The sequence below is a fragment of the Ascidia mentula genome, chromosome 2 (genome assembly GCF_947561715.1).
Source record: "Ascidia mentula chromosome 2, kaAscMent1.1, whole genome shotgun sequence".
Lineage (NCBI taxonomy): Eukaryota > Metazoa > Chordata > Ascidiacea > Phlebobranchia > Ascidiidae > Ascidia > Ascidia mentula.
This window is the reverse complement of record NC_138567.1, coordinates 3,481,119-3,507,001: the sequence shown is the minus strand read 5'-3', so window position 1 is coordinate 3,507,001 and position 25,883 is coordinate 3,481,119. Positions and strand designations below refer to the sequence as shown.

The 25,883-nt window shown below is 34.8% G+C and overlaps 4 protein-coding genes and 1 long non-coding RNA gene across 5 annotated transcripts; 3 read left to right on the top strand and 2 right to left on the bottom strand.

Moving 5' to 3' along the window:
- The first annotated feature begins 1,244 nt into the window (after window positions 1-1,244).
- On the top strand, window positions 1,245-5,123 carry LOC145888417 (kelch-like protein 38). The gene is made up of 13 exons (XM_082979157.1): window positions 1,245-1,416; window positions 1,622-1,742; window positions 1,980-2,133; window positions 2,314-2,531; window positions 2,676-2,808; window positions 3,027-3,106; window positions 3,211-3,409; window positions 3,841-3,981; window positions 4,039-4,086; window positions 4,151-4,344; window positions 4,415-4,580; window positions 4,648-4,718; window positions 4,851-5,123. The coding sequence occupies exons 1-10, from the start codon at window positions 1,352-1,354 to the stop codon at window positions 4,162-4,164; spliced, it is 1,173 nt and encodes a 390-aa protein (XP_082835283.1). The 5' UTR covers window positions 1,245-1,351; the 3' UTR covers window positions 4,165-4,344; window positions 4,415-4,580; window positions 4,648-4,718; window positions 4,851-5,123.
- Window positions 5,124-9,619: 4,496 nt separating this feature from the next.
- On the top strand, window positions 9,620-13,673 carry LOC145888412 (kelch-like protein 12). Its single transcript, XM_082979151.1, has 15 exons — window positions 9,620-9,747; window positions 9,965-10,085; window positions 10,150-10,303; window positions 10,366-10,583; window positions 10,640-10,789; window positions 10,857-10,971; window positions 11,029-11,105; window positions 11,317-11,506; window positions 11,629-11,772; window positions 11,835-11,873; window positions 12,117-12,293; window positions 12,453-12,603; window positions 12,667-12,737; window positions 12,968-13,026; window positions 13,428-13,673. The coding sequence occupies exons 1-15, from the start codon at window positions 9,683-9,685 to the stop codon at window positions 13,506-13,508; spliced, it is 1,812 nt and encodes a 603-aa protein (XP_082835277.1). The 5' UTR covers window positions 9,620-9,682; the 3' UTR covers window positions 13,509-13,673.
- A 944-nt stretch (window positions 13,674-14,617) lies between these two features.
- On the bottom strand, window positions 14,618-18,145 carry LOC145889906 (alpha-(1,3)-fucosyltransferase 7-like). The gene is made up of 5 exons (XM_082980955.1): window positions 17,999-18,145; window positions 17,144-17,242; window positions 16,905-16,978; window positions 16,491-16,604; window positions 14,618-15,329 (listed from the first exon to the last, which is right to left on the bottom strand). The coding sequence occupies exons 1-5, from the start codon at window positions 18,143-18,145 to the stop codon at window positions 14,618-14,620; spliced, it is 1,146 nt and encodes a 381-aa protein (XP_082837081.1).
- A 647-nt stretch (window positions 18,146-18,792) lies between these two features.
- Window positions 18,793-24,107, top strand: LOC145888422 (tetraspanin-18-like). The gene is made up of 10 exons (XM_082979162.1): window positions 18,793-18,881; window positions 18,950-19,046; window positions 19,500-19,595; window positions 19,875-19,988; window positions 20,335-20,409; window positions 20,705-20,809; window positions 21,411-21,525; window positions 22,411-22,514; window positions 22,986-23,069; window positions 23,499-24,107. The coding sequence occupies exons 2-10, from the start codon at window positions 18,984-18,986 to the stop codon at window positions 23,568-23,570; spliced, it is 828 nt and encodes a 275-aa protein (XP_082835288.1). The 5' UTR covers window positions 18,793-18,881; window positions 18,950-18,983; the 3' UTR covers window positions 23,571-24,107.
- Window positions 24,108-24,271: 164 nt separating this feature from the next.
- LOC145888424 (uncharacterized) lies at window positions 24,272-25,810 on the bottom strand. Its single transcript, XR_014399435.1, has 4 exons — window positions 25,322-25,810; window positions 24,980-25,129; window positions 24,633-24,730; window positions 24,272-24,392 (listed from the first exon to the last, which is right to left on the bottom strand). It is a non-coding gene; the product is annotated as an uncharacterized LOC145888424 (long non-coding RNA).
- Window positions 25,811-25,883: the final 73 nt, after the last annotated feature.

Genomic DNA, 25,883 nt, shown 5'->3' with positions numbered 1-25,883 from the left:
TTTCTGCAAAATCCAGTTCCATTTTTTGTTGCTGTTTTAACCAAAATACTGAGTAACCAAGGGGCAAATGGCCCTATGGGGGTGGCTAAACCATTAAGACTAATTTTGATCAAAATTTGTAGATATGAGATGGATCTTTCATAAAATCACAAATGATTGGACACTTAAACGATTCATTTTTTCCACAAATACAGCCTGATTTTTTTGCTCCATATTCAACATAATTTTCAGCAGCACCCACCAGCAAGTAACTACCTAATTGAAATAGCCCAAAACCCCACTAAAACTGCCCCAAACACCCTAAAATTCGCCATGACAACAGCACGCACATGTGCAATCATTCAACCATAAATTTAACTTAAATGCATAACCTACTTTGCGACACGGTGGGCATTTCCCAGCATCAAAACAAATTTTCATAGAAATACCAATATGCGTCCTTAACATGGCTTGTGTAATTTACAATGCAAATAGTTCCAGGCTTGGGCCAACAATACAAGACTCTACACCCCATGTTACCTATCTAGCTTCAAAAGGTCGCCAAACGTAGCCGCTTAATATTTTGTTCAGAATCTTCGCATATGGATCGCAAAATGATATTCTTTCAACATGTGTGATGTAACGTAACTTTGCGTTTCATATCAACGTTTGCATTCATGGACTTAGGTTTGCATGGCCAGTTTGTCATTGTTCGGAATCTCTTTCCACTGTGTTATGGGTAAAGGCATTCTTAGGTAGCGTCTTGTCAAGCGTGTTTCATTTCGAAGTGTAGCGATAGCAACGGTTGTGTATACACGTGATTCGTGTCCTTCGTGTGATATTGTTTTGTCCTTCATTGTTTTGTGTAAGTGTGCGTCTTTGTTAACTGTTCGCTGACACTTTGATCGCTTTGTTTCTCTTCGGTTTAAATAATGGAACTTTCCGTGTGCGTTTAGGCGAGGCAGGGCAGCGCAGCTGTACTGTGCTCACCTCAGTTCTTTGGTTTTGTTCAGTTCTGCCTGAGCGTTTGGGCGTAAATTCACTAAGTTTCGCATTGGTATTCTTGCGTGTCTTTCAAAATGTACCCAAAACGTCTTGTATTGTTGGCCCAAGCCCGGAACTATTTGCATTGTAAATTACACAAGCCATGTTAAGGACGCATATTGGTATTTCTATGAAAAGATAAAAACAATTTTTGGCTGCTATTGCATTTGTCTTTGTTTCAGTGTTACGTATAACAAAAAAGGGAAACTTTAATTAAATATTTGCAATGAACATGCGTGGTCCTTCACCCTGTCAATTGATATTTGTTGGTAGCGCAGTTTGAAAGATTATTTGGAGTCTTTTAGTGCTTGTGTACTTGTAAACAATAATGAGCCACGAAAAGCTTTTGACTATTCAAGATTTCCCCTCTGATTGTCTTTCAAATATGAACAGGTTTGATTTTTTTCATTTTATGGCAGTATCTTAAGAAACTTCTATTTGTTACTTTTTTTTCTAATTACATACATAAATGTTATTGGTATGATTTTCAGTTCAGTGGGTTACCACATAGAATTTGGGAATCACAATGTTTTGAACTGTTGCAAAAACTTACCTACCCTAAACCACTACAGAGAATCTAATCCAAACCTTTATCCAGGCAAAGGGAAGAAGGATTTCTGTGTGACATTAAGCTGATTGTGGAAAGCAAGAAATTTCCAGCTCATAGAAATGTTCTTGCAGCAAGCAGTGATTATTTTGCCACCATGTTTCGAACAAATGTAAGTAATGTTAATTTCATGCAGGAACACATGTTTTTTGCTTGTTTTTGCACCAAAATTTAATCATGTGTATTCTGCTCTAAAAACAACTATGCAGATGAATATTAGGCGCAAACAGAATGGCTTGGGCACCAATAAAGGCTATCAACTCAGGTGCTCATACCACCAAGGAATATTAGCTTATAAAATATTGCCATTGATATTTTATAAATGTGATTATGAATTGTTTATTTTTAGATGAAAGAGAAATATGCAGAAACTGTTGAACTAAATGAAGTCCAGCCAGAAGCAATGGAGCAGATTATTGATTTTATGTATTCAGGACAAATAAAACTCTCCATGGATAACGTAATGGAAGTGTTAAAAGCAGCGTCAATGATGCAAATGAAACGTAATTGCTTGATAAAATCTGTTATTAACAACTGAATAACTGAAAAAGCATTGACTTGAATTAAAAAGAATGTGAAAAAACTGTTGCTTCTTAAAATAGATTTGCAAAAAAAGCATTGGCTACAGAGATGGAAATCATCAAACCTCGGTGCTTGTAAATAAACATTTTTGTATGTTCCAGATTTGTTGGAAATTATTGATGAATATTTGCTTGAGATTGTAGATCCAACAAATTCACTGGAGTTAAAGAAACTTGCTGAGCTTTTTTCTTTAAATTCTCTTCAAAAAAAGGCAGAGGAATGTATTCTGGACAATTTTGGGGAAGTTTGTTTGTCCAAAAATTTTCTGGAACTATCTGATGGCGAAATCAAAGTTTATTTAAAATCAAATGAAATCATTGTAAGTTTGTCTGTTTCATAAAAATTCTTATTAGTTAAATATGATCTTTCAATTAATACTGTGCAAACATTATTTTGTGTTCTTAACTTGTGAAAGATGTGTTGTACATTGTAATGTTCTGTTTTTTGGTTAATTTGTATTCAGATTGATTCTGAGGATGATTTATTTACTGCTCTGGCAGCTTGGACAAATCATGATTTAGAAAACAGGGAAAAGAAGTTCTTTTCTCTTTTCACTATGATACAACTACGTAAAATTAGTGGAAATTCGCATTTTGGTATGGGTATCTAATAAATAATACATAACCTGTGTATATCAAGTTTCATGCAGTTTTTAGCAAACCCAAAATGGACAGTCATCAACCATTTTTAACCCCTGATTTTAACTTATATGAAATAATTATAAACACACCCACCAATGTTATCCATAATATCAACATGATGTAGTTTATGATATAAACCAGGGACCAGCATGTTTTAATGTATTTTTACACAGGAATTCGAGATGTCTGTTTGATCACACAAGACAACATAATACAGCAATTACCAATAGGCCACAAAACTTCTGTGAAAAAGGTAAACATGCCATTAGACTTGCTTACCATTAAGCTTTGTTCACTGCACAGTACGTTCAAATTGTTTTAGCCTGGATATTACCCAATAACTGATTGTTTGTTAAGATGAAACAACCAGAAATGCATGTGAGTTATGCAAGTGCTGTGGTGTTACATCAGGGCAATGTGTTTTTCTTTGGTGGATTTTCGGATCCAAATTCAAATGTTGCAACAACCTCCATTATCTCATTTGATGGCAGAAAGTGGAAGAATGAGGGGAATTTAATCCATGCAAGAGCAAATGCAACTGCAGTGTCTGCAAATGGTATGTTTTATTTGGGGAAATACAAATGGTTTATTGAATGTTCATGAATTTGTCAAAACAAAAGTGTCGCAAAAATATATTTTGCATAAATGACCTTGAAAACAAAACGGCAAGTTTAAATCACTTGTTCAATGAAATTATGTGCAATAAATTTTTCATTTGCATCGTCTTACACATAATACCTACTAATTAGTCGATGGCCAACTTTTCCCATGGATATTGCATCACTGCATTAAGATTCAACCAATTTTTACATTCTGCTATTTAACTTTCTTTGGTTCAGAAGCACTGTCTGCAGTAACATTTTATCAGAAAAACGTACATAAAAGTTGTTACTATAGGTTAAAACTTTTAGCACAACGATTTAATTTTTAACAATAAACCAACATTCATGCTATTTACTGTGGCTATGTAATTTTTTTGAATTCTAGGTACTGTTTATATACTTTGTGGAGAAAACAATGGGACTATGATACTTAACACAGAAAGTTTTGTTAATGGAAAATGTGTTGATTGCCCCAACTTCGAGTCATCTTATTATAGAGCTTCCCCTTGTTCAGTTTCTAAAGGAGGTAAAAAAATTTTGTTTAAATTTTCACCTTTTTTTAGTAATATATGTTGCATTTTAGCAAATATCTTTGTCATTGGAGGATATACACAAGCAAAAACAGTACAAGGTGTATTATTTCCAAAATATATAATAACAAACTCATTGCAATGGATATTATTTTATATTTTAAGGTCGTCCAGGTTAGCCTTGAACTTCATGTTTTGTTCTCAAAAATTCAAGCTCCTCAGCACTTGATGTTTTTCAGCACATAAAGTCACAAGCCAGTATAATGTACAAACTTTACAAGCATTTAATGGGTCTAATTTAAAATATGCTAGGGGTGAATTCGGTACATGTGCAGTTGGAAACAGAATATACGTTTGTGGTATGATACATCTTTTTAATTTCGTAAATTTAAAGCATTGGGAACAGTTTTATCGATTTCCAATGCAAAGGTGGAATGACAAAAGGGAGTTATGTCAACACAATTGAGTATCTGGATTTAACTGGTGGATACAATATTCCAAATCTTCTGTGGACATATATACAAAATCCGTTAGTAAATCTTGGAGTAACTTCTTCATGTTTAGTCAGTGATGACCAAATACTGGTAATTGGAGAGTAAGTGTTTCTCATGTGTTATGTCCCCTTGTACATGACGCACAGTGCACCAGGTAAACTTTTACAGAGCAACCGGTAAACTACATTGCTTTAATGTGAATCAACAGAGCTGGAAGGACGAGATTACAGTTGGCCAAAGTAAACCCTTTTTTGTCATTGCACAATTGGATGAAATGTTTTTTTATCAACATTTACTATTTTTAACTTCAAAATCTTTAGCTTCTAGTAAATTTTAATACACAAATACACAAACAAAAGTGTTTTTTGCAGAAGGAAAAATCTGCAAACTCGGAGATGCCCCGAAGGGGTGCAAACTATTCAGATTGAAAGCTGGTCCGGTTTAAATTATTTTTATGCCTAAACTGAAATGGTAATTTTAATAACCGTGGCCGTGCGGCGAGCGCAGGGTGTTCGCTAAAATTTACGTTCATTTTGTTGATTTAACTACTTTTCGCTTAATTCGAAGAAAATTTTCTGTAGCTGTTTTATATCCTTACTTTCCTATATCATTTAATTGTTATTCTAATAAACTGTGCAGTAAATCTAAAATCAGATGGAATGAAGGTGTTTATGATTTGCAGGGACTGTGGCTTTCCACAAATAATTAGACCATAGTTTCAGTCACAGATTGAACTTTAGGGCTGAGATCAGACCTAGTTCACACGCACATCGTGAACCAGATTAGGCCTCGGGTCTAAGAACATATTGAATTTTCTGTTACCTTAATTCTGCAAGAAATTACTGCAGTATGGTGGAGGTCTGCGAAAATTATTTTCAGGACAAGAGTCACGAATTGTTTTTTTTATTATTTTTTGCAATTGAAGTTGAGTAAAACACAGTTGTGTAAAGCAAACTGTCATTTTTTATGTGTGAACACCCCATTGCTGTTTTCCTGGCATATAAATTTACAAATTTTATATCACATTTGAATACAAAACTGGTGATACCTAGATTTACGAAATTTCGGCATATAAATATGTTTTAATGGCTGTGATAAATCAATTGATACCTATCCAGGCTTGCATTTTAAGAAATGGTTCCCTTCAACAGAAAGGAAAACAGAAATTAGTGAATTGGGGAAACCTACAACAAACGTTTGACTTCCTTAATAGTAGATCAGGGAGCACGGGTGCTTGTCTTTGCAGAATTGACTTGTTCGTCAACCTTTTATTGTAAACCTCCTCATGGTACGCGTAGAAAAACGTTGGGTAATTATTAATCTAACCACAATTGTTTTACCATTCATAAATTTGGGTATTTCCCCCCCAACAAAAGCAACGTATTTACGACTGCTTGCAGTCTGTAAAAGTATGTGCGATCGCTGCAATACATCGTGCCAAGGTGTGAATCATACAGGAACAAATGACTGACTATTAAAAAATGTACGGGACTATAAAAAAAATTTCAAAAACCATTTCACTAAATAACGAGTTGATTGCACCTAAACAAACAACAAGAAAATGCATGGAAAATATTAACAAGTTTGTATTTGTGTTTTTTTTTACATAATTGTTTGTTCACCACCACAGGAACGATATATTAAGATTTGTGCTTTTAAGATAATTAATGTTGCTAACACTGAACAATATGGAAATTAAAAATTAAATTTTTGAATTTTTTTTTACTGAACTTCACTTAAATGCAGACAAAGGGAGAGTGGCCTTTATTGTGACATTCAGCTTGTTGTTGAGAACAAAAAATTTCCAGCTCACAAAAATGTTTTAGCAGCAAGTTGTGAATATTTTTCTACCATGTTTGAAACAAATGTAAGTTATGTTACAGATGGATTTCTCACTGTTGCAAAACTATCACTTTTAAAGTATGATGCAAAGAAATTAGTATTACACTGTTTTTTTGGTATTTGTCAACAAAATGCAAATAAAGGTTTTCTTGCTAATGGATAAACTATTTGTGTCAAACCAGTTAGTTATGCCATGAGGTTTTTTTACAGATGAGAGAGAGGTATGCAGAAAGTATTAAATTGCATGGATTAACAGCTCAAGCATTTGAACAGATACTTGGCTACATGTATTCTGGAAATATTAAACTGTCAATGCAAAATGCTACTGAAGTTTTACAAGCTGCTTCTATGATGCAACTTAATGGTATATGGTACAAATTGTCAAACATCTACATGGTTTTTGTATTTTGCCCAAGGTTTTTTATTTTGCCTGTTTAGATAAATAAATCCATAATTTTTGTATACACTTCATTCTATAGTTCAACAAATTCAAAATGGTTGACGCAAATGATAAGGTGCAAAACTACAAATGTTTTGATGTTGGGTTCCATAAAGATTTTAACACAGATAATTTTGAATTGTGGTGGACTTTCTTTCGATAAAAAGTGTTTCTTAATAGTTTCAAAATGTATTTATCTGTAAAATATTATTTTTGTTTCTTTTTAGATTTGCTGCAAGTCATAGGTGTATTCTTTTTGAAATCAGTTGAAGTTGAAAGCGCATTTGTGAATTGTATTGTTTGAGACCAACTCATGAACAAATAAATCAATTTATTCTTAAAAATTTTGACGATGTGTGTTTGGTCAAAGAGTTTTTAGAACTTTCTTACAATGACCTTGAGTTTTTCTTAAAATCTGATGATACAAAGGCAAGTTTCAATCATGTGTTACTGTAGGATGCCAGAAAAAGTTTAAATTTTTTACATAAATTAAGGTACAATCAGAGGACAATTTGTTCAATGCCCTAGTAACATGGACAAAACAAGATTTCCCAAAGCGAGAAGAGAAATTCTCAACACTTTTTAGTTTGATCAGGCTTCAATTTGTGTCAAAACACTTTCTTTTCAACACCATTCGAAAACAGGTTCTTGTACCTGAATATGTTTAAATGAACAGTGTGATGATAATGTCTTTTAGGAGTTCCTGAAATGCCATTCAGTATGCAGGGACTTGGTTGATGATGCAATGCATTTCCATTTTGAACCGGACTTGTTTCAAAAAGAAAAATCGAGGGCTGGTAATATAATAATCCAACGGGAAAAGAAAGGCATATCGGTACCAGGTTTATTTTTACATTTAGGACTGTTCAAAAATCTCAGTTTGCAAAACAGTTGTACTTTGTTCATTTCCAATTTTCTTTTCTTGTGTCATATGAAACATAAATTGAATCAAAGTAACAAAAAACATTTCGAAATGACTGAATGCCACTAAAAAGATCTAATGAGTGCCTTATGGTCTATTCATATGCTTTTGCAGTTGTTCATTAAAAAAAAAATAATTCTTAACAAGGCTAGAAAATATGCAAAAGATTCTTAATTCTGTCAGTTATTTTTCAAGTTATCATTTTTATATGAAAGTCTTCCAAAAACTATGTGACTGACGCTGGTGGTTACATTTTTAGGTTTCAAGTCAGAGAATTATTCAACCATATGGACCATATGCACCATATGGACCACATGCACCACATGGAAAATAATTGATTTTTTAATACACTGCGTTTATGATTTTAAAACAGTGCGATTTTGCAGTTAAATTCTGATTTAAACCATTTTTGGTGAACTTTCGTGTTATCATCATTTTGGGGTCACTTTTCTTTACATTGGGAAAACACGCCTTTCTGTTGTTAGTAGTTTTATTTTTACGCACCATGCCGAATCCATTTGTATGTGCAATAAATGATTTACTATCGCAAGAGAGTAACGTCTCATTTCTTGTTTATTGACTATAAAACGGAGTAAAGAAAGAGAGAATCGTGTAGTCTCAAACACTGTTGCTAAGAAATTCTTTTCTCACAGAAATAGAGCAAGGGTAGTGAACTTTTTTTGCCACATAACCGGTTTAACAATAGTAAAATGGAAATTTTCATATCAGGAGTTATTAACGAACTCTGTCTTGCGTATTAATAGCACGTATTGATAGCTGTAAAAATCCATGCTAACCGCATGTCATCCTAAAGTAAGAATAATGAACAGACAATTTTTTCACAGATATGTCCCGACAACTCTGGTTTTCCGTCACATTAGGCGACAGAAACATTGAACCCAAAAAAGAGGGGGATGAAATGGACAATTTGGATAACCTCGGCGGCAGAAATATGCATGAACCCGAAATGAATTGACTCAGGGGTCATTCACCTTTGCCTTGGTTTAGGTGGAGTAGGGCCCATGATAGAAAAAAGTGTGCCCTCCTCTGGAAGGGCGTAAGTAAAAATGGAAATGTTTTCAGATTACCAGCAGTAGGAATGAAGGACTTTGCTGATATCGTTCCTGTGTATTTAAAACGTATTGACAAATCAATAAAGATTGAGGAGGCTTGAGAGTGAGAGAAATATAACAGCGCAGTCTCAAAGCTCTGTTTTCTTGCACCACGGACCGGTTTGCCTTTACTAACGAGAACATAGCATCTTCTGAAGAAAAAGTAGGTATGAATCAAAATGAAAACTGGGACATTAAGTACCCTACAGCGCAACCTCCATCCGAACACCAACCGAAAAGCGACGGTAATGAGGCAGGCAAGCACTCATTGATAAACAAACATGGTGATGTTGACTTTCGGTGCGTTTGATTTTAACTCTGATACATAATGCGCACGCGCTTTCTGGTCCTCTGGTGACGACAGCAAGACTGCTGGTAAATGCATCACGTTTGCAGAACGTCATTTTGAGAAAGGAGGGAAGTGGCGTGTTTGGCTTGTCTGATTTTACAGCCTGGAGAGTATCACGTGGTTCCTAGAAAACGGGAATACAGGTGGGACCATGTTATACGTCAACATTGCATAACATTCCTCTAGGACCAACTCCAATAAGCAACTTTGGTGGTTCGTAATAAACGTGCTTAATTAGTTCCTCGATTGTGAGAAAGCAACGCATTGACATGTAACAACAGCAAAGCCTTTCTTCGTTTGCACCGTTTTTGGTAAGTATGAAGTAAAAGTAGAGCCCTAACTTCCAATAAACTATCTGTTGCCGCCATATCCATTTTGCGAGAACCGAATTTTGCGCGCTCATGTAAGTTGAGCCCCGTAGCTCGCTCGTTATGGTCTGTTAGTTCTTCACAGCTCGATGCCGCAAGCTCGTTCGCAAACGATTTCATGTAAACAGGGCTTATAGTTTATTCGTGGAAATCCACATATTTTAAACAAACATGAGTGACAAAAAAATAATTTCCATCGGAGATTTTCCTGTAAATTGCTTGACAAATCTTAACAAGTGAGTTTTGTAAATAAGTTACCATTTTACAAATTCGCTAAAGATGTATGTTACTTTAATTATATGTCATACAGCATTTTGAATCATTTCGTTTTTTTTTCAATAAAAAAGTAACTGGTTTAAGATTTATATGATTTTATCTTTAATTTACAAAAGATTTTATTGTACGCAACAACACCACAGTTTGCTTTATCAAAATGACTATTATGCCTTATAGACAAAGAAATCAAAGGTTTCTATGTGATTTGGAGTTAATTGTGGAAAGCAAGAGGTTTCCAGTTCACAAAAATATTCTTGCAGCAAGTAGCGATTACTTTGCAACCATGTTCAGCACCAATGTATGGAGAAACTTAACACAGAAAGCATAGTTTGTGTTTGTAATGAATTATGTTTGTGTCTCAGATGCAGGAAAAGTATGCAGACAGTGTGAAACTACATGAAGTGACATCTGAAGCTGTAAACAATATTTTGGACTTCATGTATTCCGGAAAAATTGAACTTACATCTGAAAATGTTTATAATGTATTAGAAGCAGCTTCAATGTTTCAAATGAAAAGTAAAATGTGCATTAAAAATTTATCATTAATTTGAATAAACTAAAAAAAATGTTGTCAACAGATTTATTGGAGATCATTGATGACTACCTTATAGAGTCTGTTCATCCACATAACTCATTGGAGCTTAAAAATATTGGTGAAATATATTCCCTGCCTTCTCTTCATTCTCATGCAAAGGACTGCATTTACAAAAACTTCAGTGAAATATTGAAATCAAAAAGTTTTCTTGAATTGCCCCAGGATGAATTCAAAATGTATCTTCAATCAGATGACATTGAGGTGAGTGCATAGATTGTATCTGATTTAATAACTTGACCATGTACATACTTTGTCAGGTGAAATCAGAGGATGATTTGTTTAATGCTGTTGTAGCCTGGACGAATCACAATTTGGCAAACAGGCGAAATCACTTTTTGCAACTTTTTAGTTTAATTAGACTTCAACTTGTATCCAGGCCGTTCTTGGCCAACATAATCAGAAAGAATGTAAGAGTAATATACCAATATTAACACATCTGGCTAACATGTGACAATGAACTTTGTTTTGCCCTAGAAAATGGTTCTGAAACAGACAAAATGTAGGGATTTAATTGAGGATGCCATGCATTTTCACTTGGAACCAAATGCATTTGAAAGGCAAAAACAAAGAGTGAATGTCACAGGTGAAGGTACGTGAAAAGTGGGAACAATGGGAACAAAACAAAAAGTCCAGTTTTTTATTACAGCGAAAATGTTATACTTTTTAACTCCAAACAACATAATTAAAAGGACACCACTGACGAAATCTTTTTCATCCTTTAAGGTGAAAGAATTTTTCTTGATTTGTTGATAGTTTAATTTTGCAGTTGTAGTGCTTTGCATAAATCTAAATATTAAATGTTTTCGCAAATATTTTAACAGTATTTAAGGCAAGCCAAACTAAATGTTTTTTAAACGAATTTTTTGAAGAAAACTGTAATGTAAGAAGAAATATGTGTGTTGCTGGTCATATTTCTCAGACATGTTTATTCAAGGAAAACGAGTCTACATATTATGTGGGTGTTGACAGTGCAATGGCAATGTATCAAAATAAGGTCATGTTTTGTGGAGGCACAAGCCAGGGAAAAGTATTGAGAACAATTATTTCATTTGATGGAAATAAATGGACTATTGAAGGAAACTTGCACTTTCCTAGAGCTCATGCAACAGCTGTTTCTTATCAAGGCATGTTACTATAATTGAAAAGTGTTGTATGTCTAAGTTTTTTGTTGTCTTTTTGGCAGGATTAAAATTAACTACTCAACTATAAAACATTACTATGTACTGAATTGGTAAATAATTGACAGGTTTTCTGTACATACTTGGTGGCCATAATAGCAACGGACAAGCTATTTATCAATTAGAAAGGTTTGTCAAAGGACAATGTGCAATATTATCAAACATACAACGACAAAACACCGCAATTGCAGCTTGCTCTGTCATCATGGACGGTAAAATGGGTTGATCATATATTTAAAAATTGCAAATTAAACAAAACTGTACTTGTTTACAGATTGTATTTATCTGATTGGGGGTAAACATACACCACAGGGTAAGGTCCGATTATTTGGTTTTATCATCAAATTAAATATACCCGATAGCAATAACACTATTGCTTATTACTGTTAATTGCCATTCCACCTGAAAACAAAAACGCAGTTTTAGCTTAAATCAAAAGTTTACAAAATGAAAAAAAAAAATATATTTTAAATGATCACTTTATGAAGGACCCACTGCATTAACCGCCAGTACCAACTTAAGAATAAGAGGTCGGCAAAAATAGTGTCATCTACAGGGTCTTTCCAAGTACAACCACGTGTGGTATGCATGCAAAGAGATCCACCAAATGAAGCGATATCGAATGTCAATCGCATAAACCTGAAAACATTTCAACAAACCGAAGGACCAATGTTAAATGAAGCAAGGGCACACTTTGCAGCGTTTGTTGTGGATCGAAGAATTTTTGTATTTGGTAAATGTATTGTTGCAAGTATTTTTAAGAAACTTTCTCAAAGTAAACTTTATAAACCAAAAACAAATTTTAAAGGATATGTGACACACATATGACCTATACAAATATTGTACACGCATGTAAGTTGGGTTGTCTGAGGTTTTAAATTTTTGTGTTAAGGGGGTGTTGATGGAAGAAGAAACTTGAATAGTTGTGAATATTTGTCAGCACCCAATGCTCGAACCTGGACAATCTTGAACCCTTCACCAATACCCTTGCCATATGCTTCTTCATGTCTAGTTTCTGATCATGAAATTGTTGTATATGGGGAGTAAGTTTAATGGTTACTACAATGGAACTAAGCTTTACATACAAGTTTGTTATACTTTTGTAGGAACAACAATCAACTATATGCCCTTGATGTCAATTCATTGTCATGGAAATTATGCCTCAGCAATGTGCCAGGTTTGTGCCTGTTTTCTGTTACCTTGTAAATTTTTATTCGTTTGTACCGTGCTTTATCAAACCTAAAATGCTTTATCAAACCTAAAAAAACAACAAAAGGTGACCACAGATTAACAAAACCAAACAGCAATAACTACTTTGTAAAGTGTTCGGTGACTATTTTGTCTGTAACTTTATATTTATTTTGTAGTCAAACGCATAATTCAAATTGTTTTCCTTGTTTTCGACAGAACTTCGATCCCCTCGAGCAAACCCTGGATCAAAAATGTTCTGTCTGTGGGAGAAAGAGGTGGGTTCCATTGAACCTATGTTAAAACAATGTTAAATATAATTAATAATGTGATTATACTTTTTATGTTCAGTTATGCCACAGTTGAAACGTTTTTTTAAATAACAAGAAAAAAAGCTAGCAATGATATTACTGTTCTCCTAAAATACGTATAGGAGTTTCCTGACAGTCTTTTTGAATAAGTGATAATGACGATGCCGAATTGCAGGCGAAATATAAAATAAAACAATAAGCAACGGAAAGACAAATGACCTAGATTTTCTAGGTTTGTGGTCATTCTTAAACGCAACAAACTGTGCGAGTGCAAGTCTAAATGTTTGAAAAAAAGAAAGGATTTTACAATTTGTGATGTTATGTGAGACATATTTACTCTGGAGTGAAGTTTTTAATTTCAATTTTAGGAACAAGAACCAATTCCTCGCCCCACGAGTGCATTTCGAGGTGGTGCTCAGGATTTTGACTTGTTGAGATTTGACGACTAGCACAGTGAACATAATAATCATTGCACTCACAGGTTATTCGTAGTACGTTACTCACTACAATAACTACAAAACCGTATCCAGGATGCGTGTTGTAGAATAAGGAATTGTTTTTAATTTTCTGTTCCTACTGACAAGTGTGTACAAAAATGAAATACAAACACGAGTGGTCCAAACGTTTGTTCCATTTTTTTTATGACTTCAATATGATTGTTTTAAAAGTCAATACAATGTCCTTTCGTAGAAATTAGTCAATTCAAAATTTTCGATTGTGGAAATTTGGGAAGCTTTTCCTTGAAGGACGCATATTGGTATTTTAATTAAAATCAGTTTCGCCGGCGGGAAATGCCCACCTTGTATTTAATAGTCTGTCTGTCGCAACAGAAGGAAGACGAAAAGCAACAAAAGTACAAAGGAGTTTTCTACTGTGGTTTAATGTATAGTCCATGACTCCTCCACACAATAGCACCAAAGTTAGTTGCTGAATAATTGTCTAAGCAAACCGCCAGGGTTGTTTATGCCCGCCTGTAGGCCATAAGATCTTCCAGGTGAACTTTTTTCTAACTATATAATTCACAATACCGAGAAAGCAGGTGCATTATTGCAGAGGGCCTTGAAAACAGGAATTCTTCAGTTTATTTGACATATTGGTCTTGCACTACTGAAATCAGACACATCTCGTTACAATTGTTTGTGTTTTAGAATGCAAAAGTAGGAAGATTTTTGTTCTCTAGATTCCAAACTTTGCATTATTGCAGAAGACCGCATGTCGGTATTTCCATCAAACGGCGGGTAAAAGTCACAAACAATAAACGGACATATGAAAGTGCTGCTACGGCGACTATCAACAACACCCACTCCAATGGACTAGCTGACTTAAACCCCCAATACAACACTAAACTACCCGAAACATGCTTTCATTAACCCAAGCAACTGCCCTTGCCTATCTAGCAAGGGATTTACGATTCAGAAAAGTTTTTATGTAGGTTACAGATATATTGCGCCGCGCATTCCGAACTTTTTTTAAATAGTTTGTTGAGAATAAAGTTTACTACAAATATAAAAAAATGCCGTGATGCACATAATTTTGCTTAGAAATAAAACAAGGAATTTCACGAGAAACAGGCCTGGTTTTCCGTTCCGTAAAACCACTTGGCGACTGAAAAGTTGAAAGCTGACAACGAGGTTGATAAACTAGACTCGCTGTTGGTTAATTTTTCGGTACGCCGCGCAATCTTGCACAGACTGCATAGTTTGTCACTTTTTCGGTAAGTGGGAACACGGGAAACATCGAGTGTCGTCCAACGCAGATATCTCTTGTAGGCATCGTGATTTCTGTCCAAATAACGCAAATATTTCACCAACTCCTCGGGCGTGGCGAAATCATGAGCGTAAATAAACGAATTCGGGGGAGCCACTGCTTCGTAGTCACGCTTCGGTGCGCCGATGACAACAGGGACTGTCCCGGCTGTGAGAGAGTTCCTCCAAAACTTTTCAGTAATGTAATCTCTGCAACCCCAGCTGTTCTCGAACGCAAGGTAGAACTTGTATTTTGAATAGTTGTAACTGCGTCTGACTTTGTCGCCGGCGCATCTTCCTCCGTACGTCAAGTTTAAACCGCCTCTCACCATTCTCCCCACGTATTTTCGCCGATCGATCGCGCCCTTATTTGTGCGGCAGTTTGAAACCACCCACAAAGCGAGATGTGTTTTCTCCTTGATAAAATCGTCCAACTGTTTCTCGGTCATGGCATGGCCGCTTGGGTTTATTTTCATGTAGGATTCAAGAAAGGTGCCGTAAGGATTCCAGACGTCTGAGTCTCTTCTGTGGAATAAATCTTCTGTGTTAACCAGGCTACATAATATTCCATTGACATGTGTTCTGACATTTGTGCACTTGTGAACTCTTTTTTCGTTTTGTTAACTCTTCTGATAGTTGTTTGAAGATTCATTTTAGTTATTGTTATCTTTGAAAAAATAAATATTAAAATATCTCCACCCAGAATAAATGCATAAAAAAAACATGAACAGCGCACATGGCTATACATGAAACGTAAACTAACATCACATTGCTCTTTTGTTGAATGTTTTATTGACGTTTGGAATTATTGGATTTCGTGGCATCGCAGCAATGCCTTAGGGCACTGTTATTTAACCTGTGGGCCATCTGCATGCACTGGTGCGGATGTTCAAAGTTGTTGTGCGAAATGGGAAACATGGTGCGAGTGAGTGCGTATGAAAACCTTCCAATAAATACGCTTTTTGGTCTAAGAAAGAATTTTTCATATTTGGTTACGTGCACTCGCTTTAATACTCAACGCTAAATCTTCGCCTTCAATCGTCGTTAGGTTGCCAATCGTTTAAAGTTCGAAACGTTAAAGAAAGGGCAATTTATCATGCCGCCTGGCTGTTTTTGGTTATGCACATCCAGGGGTTCTTTAAACAAACATTTTTTGTTAGTACTTTTGCTGCCAGGCATACTAATTTATCAGAATCGTTCTTCTGAACGATTCTGATTAAACATATTTTATGCGTTTTGCCGCATTGTGCGGATTAAACTTTCGTACCACTGAAAAGTACGGAACGTCTTTAAAAAGGTTAAAAAGCACTGCCTTAGGGCTTTGCATTTGACATTGGTCACAAACAGCCGGTCCAACGTCATTGACGTTCGGAATCTCTCAATTCGATTTGAATCAGAGTATTAAGTAGCTATGCGCATTCGTCAGTGCATCTTTTTTCAAAATGTATGGTCAAATGTTTTTGATCAACTGACTAACGGTTGCCAAGCGATAAACTTGTTGGTTTATCGCGTGATTAACAAACCATCAACTGCTCTATACAGACTGAGCTTTGGCAGTTCAGCAATAAGGATAGGTATATTGCGTTAAAGTATAGCAGGCAACTTTTAAAAAGCATCGTCGGGTAGATTTACTTCTGTGGCATGATAAAATGATCATAGTTTTGCCTCATAGAAACAAAAACTTACCTGTACGTCATAGACATGTTAAAAATACCGTCCAAGTTTGTCAAGTTATCGTGTCTATTCCTTAAAGTGAGTGAACTCTCCATACCCCACCATACATACACATGGTCTTTCCGTCTACAATGCAAAATTACTCAATGAGAATAACAATTCTACATTCAAAAAAGTTCACCCATGTAAATGTGTTCTTTTCATGTGGTTGCATTGGTAGCCTACCTGGAATATTTTGCTATCCTAAAACTTTTAAACCAATTTTGGAAGCCAATTGATACAATATAACTGTTCACTTTGAAGTGAAACTTGCTTTGCGTGCTTTGCAACCAAAACAACTTTGCGTGCTTTGCGGCCAGAAATCGAATGTGCATGTTTCATTCGCAATTGTTGCGCTGTTAACAAGCTTAAAACCAGGCAACAAACCTTGTCTTTGGCATATCTTCAAGCTTAATATGACTAAAATGCATCAACACCACTTTGACTCCTGGTTCCACCAACTAAAAATAAATAAAGAACTACGTTGCTGTAACGTTCAGGAAGCCTATCTGAGTGGCAGGTGGGACGTCGGTAAATAAAAGTTACGTTAAGCTGTGCAAGAAGAACAGATTAATTAAAAAATATATACTGTACAGATACAAAATTACAACTACAACAACTATGACCTTTGACCGATTCTCCGTGAGTAGACATTCACTGCAACCTTCTATCAATGAATCTTCGATCCGCTTTCCGGACACTTGGTACCACATCAATATTACCACCTGAAAAAGAAACAGTACCTGCTCAATTTTGTGATAAAACTGTAATAAGTTTTTCCATGCGTTAGCCTCGGTTGGTTTCGTAGGAACTGGGTCATGTTTGCTTTCGTAACTCAAAGTGTCCTGACAATAACTAAGTTTACTTGATTTACTTGAGTACTTGACAAATTTTATGATAAAACGAAATTTCCATTTAGACTGGTTGGTTTTGTATGAACTGAGTCAAGTTTGCTTTCGTAACTCTAAGTTTTACAACGCAGTAATGTTTCAGGCAACCGCAGTTCATTGCTTGGGGATCTATGGTATCGAGATCAATATGTTTACAGGCTTCGCAGTCAAGGCATTGCAGCCTACATGGTCGGAGTAAGATCAGAAAAATCAAGCTCTCGGTGAGGTTTAAACTCATGGCCCGGGGCTAACCAGGCCCCACGCTCTACCGGCTGATTGTAGTCAACATATACACTGGTGCACAAGATCGTAACTTTGTCAGGCAACCAAAGCTGTATTGACGTTAACTGTGTTTCGCAATAGCGACGTCGCTGATTTGCACACAAGGTTTTTCAGGACAGTTTATCGATATCGCAAAGCTTTCGACTTTGTATTATTCTAAGCAGAAACACAACAACGCCTCAACACCAGCTTCAAACCAAGTCTAATCCGTAAATAGTTTACAGGGTATAGGGTTTAGGTTAAATTATATTTTATTGTTGGAAACAAAATCCACCACAATAAACACTTGACCACGCAAAGCAAGGTCACCTTCGGTGTTGACGTTGTGATGTTGTGAAGAACATATTTCTTTCCAAATGCTTTGCTGAAATCTATCTCGGAGAAGTGGAAACCGAGCGACAAAACCACAACGGCCAAGAAAAGTAACATTGACTTCGCACTAACTGTTCCAGACATTCCGCATATTGAGTTCGAACAAACTGATGCTGTGGCGAACACGCGGTATTGAAATTAAAAAAAAAATGTAATTTAGCCTCAAGGCAAAAACTGAGAATAAATTACTTCATTGCCAGTTAAGCGTTACAGTACAGAGGTTTTAGGTAACATGAAGAAAAATGTTTTCAACAGATATGAAATTCCTGTTGCTGCCAGACATATTGCAATTTAAAAATGTACTGCTCTTCTGGCATAAAATATACGTGCTGTTTTCATCAGGTTTGGGATTGTGACGTATTTACTTATAATTGCGACAAATGGTGTTACGTGATCACTTGCGTCATGAATTACATGGGCATTGCTTAAAAGGCGCCTCAATGCTGTAGAATTTTTATCGCTCGTTGCTTGTTTTGTGTCTGGCTTGCGCCGTCATACACTTTATTTGAGGACAAAACACGATGGGAACATGAGTAGCAATGAACTGTTTTTGTGTTTTTATTCTTTGTAAAATGGCTTTGACACTTCAGTTTGGCAAACGTTAGATGCAACTATCACGCGTGAATTCCTTAAATTTACATGCCTTTTTTATTGTTTCCATCCTGTTGTAGCATTTGGATCATCCAGGTAATCCGACAAAATGCACAAATATACACAACGTGTGACGTAGCGCTTATGGGACATTTGTAAATCAAAACATTTCGGGGAAAAGAAGCAGTGCATATTCACTGTGTGCGGTAAATAACACCGAAAAAGATTGGTGAGTTTCTCGTAAACCTCTTTGTTGAATCTGTATTTGTATCAAATAATTCAATCTATTCACTTTAGGTGCTTACCTGGCTTAACACACTGTGACTCTAACATGAAGAAAGGAGCCATAGATTGTTCCAGATATGCACTGATTGTCATAAACACTCTGTTTTTGGTAAGATTGACATTTTAAACAAAAGCTTTGATTAATATCTCCACTAATTATTCATCACTTTATTTGTTTGCCTCAAAGTTCATTGGTTTTTGCAGAAACCAAGCAGAAAGCTGCTTTAGGTTTTCATATTATGAAATCAAGCATTGTTGTTGTTTTCGTTTTTGCTTATGCCTGAAGTCAATTACGATAGTATGTATCACTTCATTTCATGATGTCTCAATGACAAATGAATTTATGTGATGTGCCCTATCTTTGTTGTGATGTAATTTGGGAGTTCGTGATATTTTTAAACATATGACATTAGACCTAATATGTTTTATGATAATGGTGGCAAACACAAAAAATAAAACAAAAAAAGCATTTACACTGTCTTTGTTTACTGTGTTCTATGCATGAAAAAGTTAATCTTTACATTCCCACAATACAGATTTATTTTCACATTGCTTTTTTCAGATATTTGGGTTACTATTGGTAATGCTTGGAGTATATTTGCTTGCTGTTCCTGCAGCTAAATATGTTATTAACATTTCATCTGCTGACAACACCATGGTAAGTTTAAGGATGTATTTTAAATAACAAAGTATTTTTGCCATATATATACTCAACTTTTATACAAGTGTTACATTTCTTTTTTAATCATTTTTGTTTATATGCAAGAATTGAAATAAGAAATAAGGTACAAACTACATATAAATATGGGTGTTCAATATAGACCAATCATTTCTTGTAGGCTGTGTAAGTGCAACACTAATGACATCTGTTAAAGAAAAACAGATTTTCTCTGTTTGAAATGTACTATGTGTATAATATATTAGTGTTTTACTGCAGGATCAAATATGGAAAGCATGTCTACTTGTGATAGGAACTGGTGGAGTTATTGTTTTAATTTCTCTTCTTCATTGTTGTGCTGCTCTAAACGGTCACAGCTGTCTCCTACTAACAGTAAGCTTACGCTTTACTTGTTATTGTAGAACGTTTATTGAACTATCTAGCAGTTTTAAACCAGGATTGCTGCGGACTCCTGGATCCATGACGTTACATGAAGAAAAATAGTCAAATGATTTTGTCCCTTTTTTTAACATAAATCCAGGTTGTTTGTATTTAGCGTTTTCCTTTAACGTTCACCTTGATTGGGTAAAAAAAATATGTAACATAAATTGGTTTCAAGAAAAACAAATATATACAAATACACATATAAGGGTTGATGGCACAAAAAATTAGAGAAATCATGTCTTAGACTTGTGAATTGCCAAAAAATACTCTTTTTATCTCACTGCTTTTGTTTTAGATGGCCATAATCCTGAGCATAATTCTAATTGTGGAAATTGCACTGATTGCTTTGGGCTTCCTGTTTTCATATGAGGTATGTTCCTTAAAATTTAAATGTATCAAAATGCTTTTTCAGCTGTAGAACCACACTTGTGGATGTTTCTATAGTAACACTGACCACAGAATGTAAGACACTACTCCTCTTTTAAAGCAACATCTGTTAAAAGATTTTAAATATGTTGTTTCTGCAAGCTGCAGACAGATTGCGACTGTTTTGACCTATAAGGTCTCATCAGTGCAACTTGGTGTGACTCTTGCAAATGGTCTTGCCAGCCATAAAACCTTGACTCCTCTTTGCTTATATATATATATACATGTTGTTTTGTTAGATCAATCAGCATATTATCGTTGAACTTACTAATTCCCTTCACTATTATGCTGGAGATAATGCAACCGACCCTGTTTCTGTTGGCTGGAGGGAGATTCAGCTTAAGGTAGACATTGTCATTACTTCTGTTGTGTGTATTACATTATACAACTGTAATTTTACCATGCAACGAAAAAGAATTGAAGCATGTTTGCCGGTTAGACTGCATAACAGAGGTCTTGTTTATTAAAGTGGTCGCAATAACTGTAATAACTGATTTTTGTGACATAAAAGTCAAGATTTTGTGCTGCTTTTCAGAGATTGTAGTGACTGAAGCCCAAATGTTACTGTTTCAGTCTAAATAAACTTTTATTGTGTATATTTTCTAAACTTATAATTACTGATTTTGTAGAAGGTCATTAATTAGGCCAATGTATTTTGGTAATTTGAATACCGGTAAGGTATAGAAACACCGCAAAAATCGCATTTGAAAGGTTTTTGCTTTGTAACATAGTGTGACAATTTCTAAACAAATTGATGCATCCACTCCTGCCTTGCAGAATCATAGTAGATACAAACATAAAAAATACCTTGTCAGGACTTAAGGATGTATTTAAAGTGGATGTTGACAAAATTTTTACCCGTAGTAGGTCAAATATAAAGTCACAAATACCTGCTGCTAGTTTAAAATACATTTTTCACCATTAATTCATTGTTGTTTTGTGCAGTTTGCTTGCTGTGGAATTAACACGAAAGAAGGATATGTCAATCATACCAACATATACGTTAATAATCAAACTGGATCTCAATGGTACAGGGAAGTTGGAATTGTGAGTGGGCAAGGTTGGTGAATTTTAAACTTTCACACAGCAGATAGTAAATTAAATCACATGGCCAAACAAAACAAACTTTCCATTGTACTGGAAATTTGTGAAATTATGTGTAATACATTACTGTGCTTTGATTAATGAGCATTTTTATTGTTGAATTGGCAAGTCATATTATATACATGCAAATTAGATGTCTTATGCTTTATATAGTTAAATTAAATAGTAACAATAAGTGTTTTTTTGTATGTACATTGTGACATAAAACTTTGTTTCATGCTGCTTTTCAGGGACTGCTGTTTGTGAGTAAATTTTTATGTTGGTGCTACATGTTTTTTGTTGGTGCTATTGTTTAGTTAATAACAACAGACTAACTTTACAGCTCTAGATTTAGTTGTCATAACTAAAAAACCCTCAAAACGTTATTCTTTACAATAATTGATTTTGATTTAAGATAACTAATTTAAAAAAACATATTTCGGTCATGAATTTTTGCATGTTTTGGGGAAATTATATTGTTTTTAAAAAATAAATTATTTTTTCTTTTACCATTTCGAAATACTCGTTTATCCTAAATAGCGATTTGTGAGTCTTCCCAGCTCAGCCAAACATGTTTTATCACTACTTAAAATAGTAACCTACATAAATTTTTATGTTTTGTTTGCCATGACCGCAAACCAAACGCTGCTCGATTTTTTTTTAGTAACAACTACTGATAACTATGAGTTTTTGCCTTTAAAATGTTTGTAGTGTATATCGCTTTTTTGCCATTATAGCACAAAAAGCATCCGTGTGATGCAGTTAAAATGTATGCAAATTGTTGATTTGAGAAAAGTGTTTCTCGGCAGTGAGTAAACACACTGTTTGCACACACAATAAAACAACATGTACATTATGACAGAGTGGCCCGATTCCTGCTGCAAGCAAAACACTTATGGACAAGTTAACGACACAGTGGCATGCCACAACCTACAGATTGAAAACAACTTTGACCTCAACCCAAAAGTGAGTTTCGCGCCAACCTTCCTTGTATGATGTCCTGCACATATCCCATTGTTTACCTATGATGATGAACAAGTTGTCAATAAGCTATAGAACACCAAACATTTTACACAAAGTTCCATATATATGTGTGAGCAGTGACGATTTATCATTGTATAGAAAAAGGCACCCAGTTAATATGATTTACACAACATAACTGTGAGGCAAAACATCTGTATCCTTGAACTGCCTTCCACCTATAGCACCTAAACATCAAATAGTTAGTGTGGTACCTTCCTTGTAGGATGTCATGGTTCTCATTGCCAGCAAATAACAGTGAACAACTTGTCAAGAAACTTTAGAACAATAAGATAGTTTTCATCAAACTGAAATATATGCTTAATTAACGCACTTCAAAATTTAGAGTGCACCAAAAATACATGCATTTTTGTGTTTACGAAGTCTTGTTTGTTTTACTAAACATAATTTTTTAAGGGTTGTTACGATTTGGTTCTTAAGTTTCTGCAAGTTCACATGGTACTCATTTCTATCATCTGCATTGTTCTGTTTGTTGTGGAGGTAAGCTCATATGTGTCAGCATGGGTATTGCATGAATATATTATATATTATACCCCTTACATCAGTATGAAGCATTTCTGTAATATCAAAATGTTGGCTTGTGCCAGATTCCAGTATGAAGCTGCTGGCAAATCAATTATAACTTTATTTGGAAAGTCATGACAGCACCGCATAAAATATTATGATCACAATGTATTGTACCTTGTAACATGTGTTGTCAAGGGTGAACGTGCATTTGAATACACCGGGATATTTATTGTAAACGTTAAAAAGTTTTATGCCATTCTGCACACAATCCTGGTTCAACTTGTGAAATGTTTAGTTATAACTGCTTAAAATTTGTGATTTTTTCTATTTTCTCAAGTATATTGTTAACAAATTCTAATTCTCAAGTTAAATATTCTGAAACACAATTTGGATGTTTTGCAGGTTGTCTCAATTGTCTTGTCCTGCAAACTCTACAAAGTGTTCAAAAACCCGGCATTCAGGAAAATTCACTAATTTTGTGCCGGCTGATTTTGCCATGAACCTTACTTGTTGCCCAGTTTCAATCATTGCCATCAGGTTAAATTTTGTTGTTGTTTGATTTTAAATTTTATTGGGTACGACCACCCCACTGTATTAGACATATTGTGTGCCTACAGTTTTGTGAATTTGATCAAACTACTCGCCTTGGTAAAACCCATGAAGTGTTTTCATTTATGTTGCAATATGTATAGTAAATTTCACCCCTTTTTGTGTTGATTACCTAATTACATTAATTGCAATGTGTTTTATTGTAGACAAGTTTTTATTGCTAATTGTAATTTTGCAGTGTTATTGCATCGAAAAGAAATCATGATTTTTCCATTTCACTAACATTTGCTATTTTCATCACATATCATGCTGATACCTTTGTGTTTTTATAAGTTTTATTCTGTACACTGGAACCTGTATTTTTTAGCTAATCTGTTGTTGAGTTCAAACAAAAGCGTTGTTTGCCACCACAATGTTTGAACTTGTATGTTTAAATTTGTAATTGAAATATGTTAATTATAATGCTGCTACGAACTTGTGGAAATGACAAAAATTTATGTTGAAATAAATTTCCACGGTACAAACAAGTTATATAGCAACACATACAATACCAGGTGTTAAACTAATGCACAAACGCAAATAAAAATCAATATATGGGATGACAACATAAACAAAAAAGTAAATTAGCTCAAACCACACGACAACAAAAATTATTTGCATGATTTTGGTCAAGGTCTTTTCGGAGTGCTTTGAACGCAACGTTCTGGAAGGAAAGTGAAGTCTGTTTGGTTTGATTCGTCTCTTTTTCTGAAACCAACAAATACTTCATTAAAGTATGTTGATCTCAAAATGAGAAACAATTTTGCAGGCAAAAACTTATTTAAATACATGTTTTGTACAAAAAATTTGGGTTATTTAACTTTATGCCTGATGGACAACAAAATCAATTGTTGTTCATCATGTTTATGTTTAATTATGAGTATAAAATTTATCTACGCAAAAAATGGCCTTTTTCAAAAACTGCAAGTTTGTTACTGCCATACTCACATAAGTTTGCCTGGTTTATTTTTGTCTGCAAGATGTTTTTCAATGTTTGCCATATCTTTCAACAGGTTCAGCATTTTGGAAGAAAGCTGAATCATTAACTGTAGTAAAAGAGTATGTAATTTGAACTACTTTTTACTTACTGAAAAAAAGAATTTTAGTGGGGGCCAAAGCTACTGGATCGTTACCCCACATAGATGCTAGTAAACAATAGCGATACTTTAAAAACATGCTTTTTTAGTTATTGTAGGGGCATGAAATATTAGAAATGGTTTAATAAACTGTAGTACAAGCACTTGCATGGCCCGCCTGTCAAGTTTTCAGCGATTTATAGATCCGGAGTCACAAACCTTTGACACTTGATTGGCATGTTTCTGTATGCGCTTCACATCTTTTCTTAGTTTTTGTTTCGTTCGAGTTTCATGTATGGCAAAGCTTGACAGAGGCAAGCTCTCCCCAATCCCAGAAGATTCCTCAGAGCTGCATTCAGACGAGCTACCCTGGGAATAAGTTTGATGTTATAGGTCAAGAAAATAACATTTTTCACTTCCTGTGCTAACTTATCTTTGTGTGGAAAGTTATAAGCACGTTTCTTAAGTTGGTAAAAGCGAACCACAATGAGAAATTAACAAAAATATTTGAAAACACTGTCATGTATTAAAAAGTCAATTTTACACAAGATTTTCCTTTACCACTCCTTTTGAAGAAATGTCACAAATATTTTGCTTTCTTGTTTCCTTTAAGTTGTCAAGTTTGATGAGACTTGTTTTGTAACAGGTGGCATCACTGAAAAAATACTTATCCTGTGGATTAAACCATGGACACCTTTCATGGAGTTCTGTTAAAATAAGAATTCAACTAATTTAAAAGTCACTGAGAAAAATTTTGCTTATTTAACTTTCTTATTTTTTACACAATACAAACAAAAAATATTTATATTTTGATGTTTTATACAGTGTCAAAACACATGTGCTATTTTTGCTAATTTCACAAGTGCCTGTGTAGCTGTGTTGATTCCATCTTGATTGAGTAGCACTTGGGCAATGAGAAACTTTTTGGCTAAATTCATGCCTTTGTTGGGATCTTCGACAGAATGTTATGTCCTTTTGTGGAAGTGTCTTGGGTCTATGTGGCCAGCACTTACTTGGGCGTACCTTGTTTCTGTCCCTGTATGCTGGACACGATTTCTAAAACATATATACTGACAATTTGTTAAATGGATTACCAACCAAATTAATTCAAATTTTTAACATT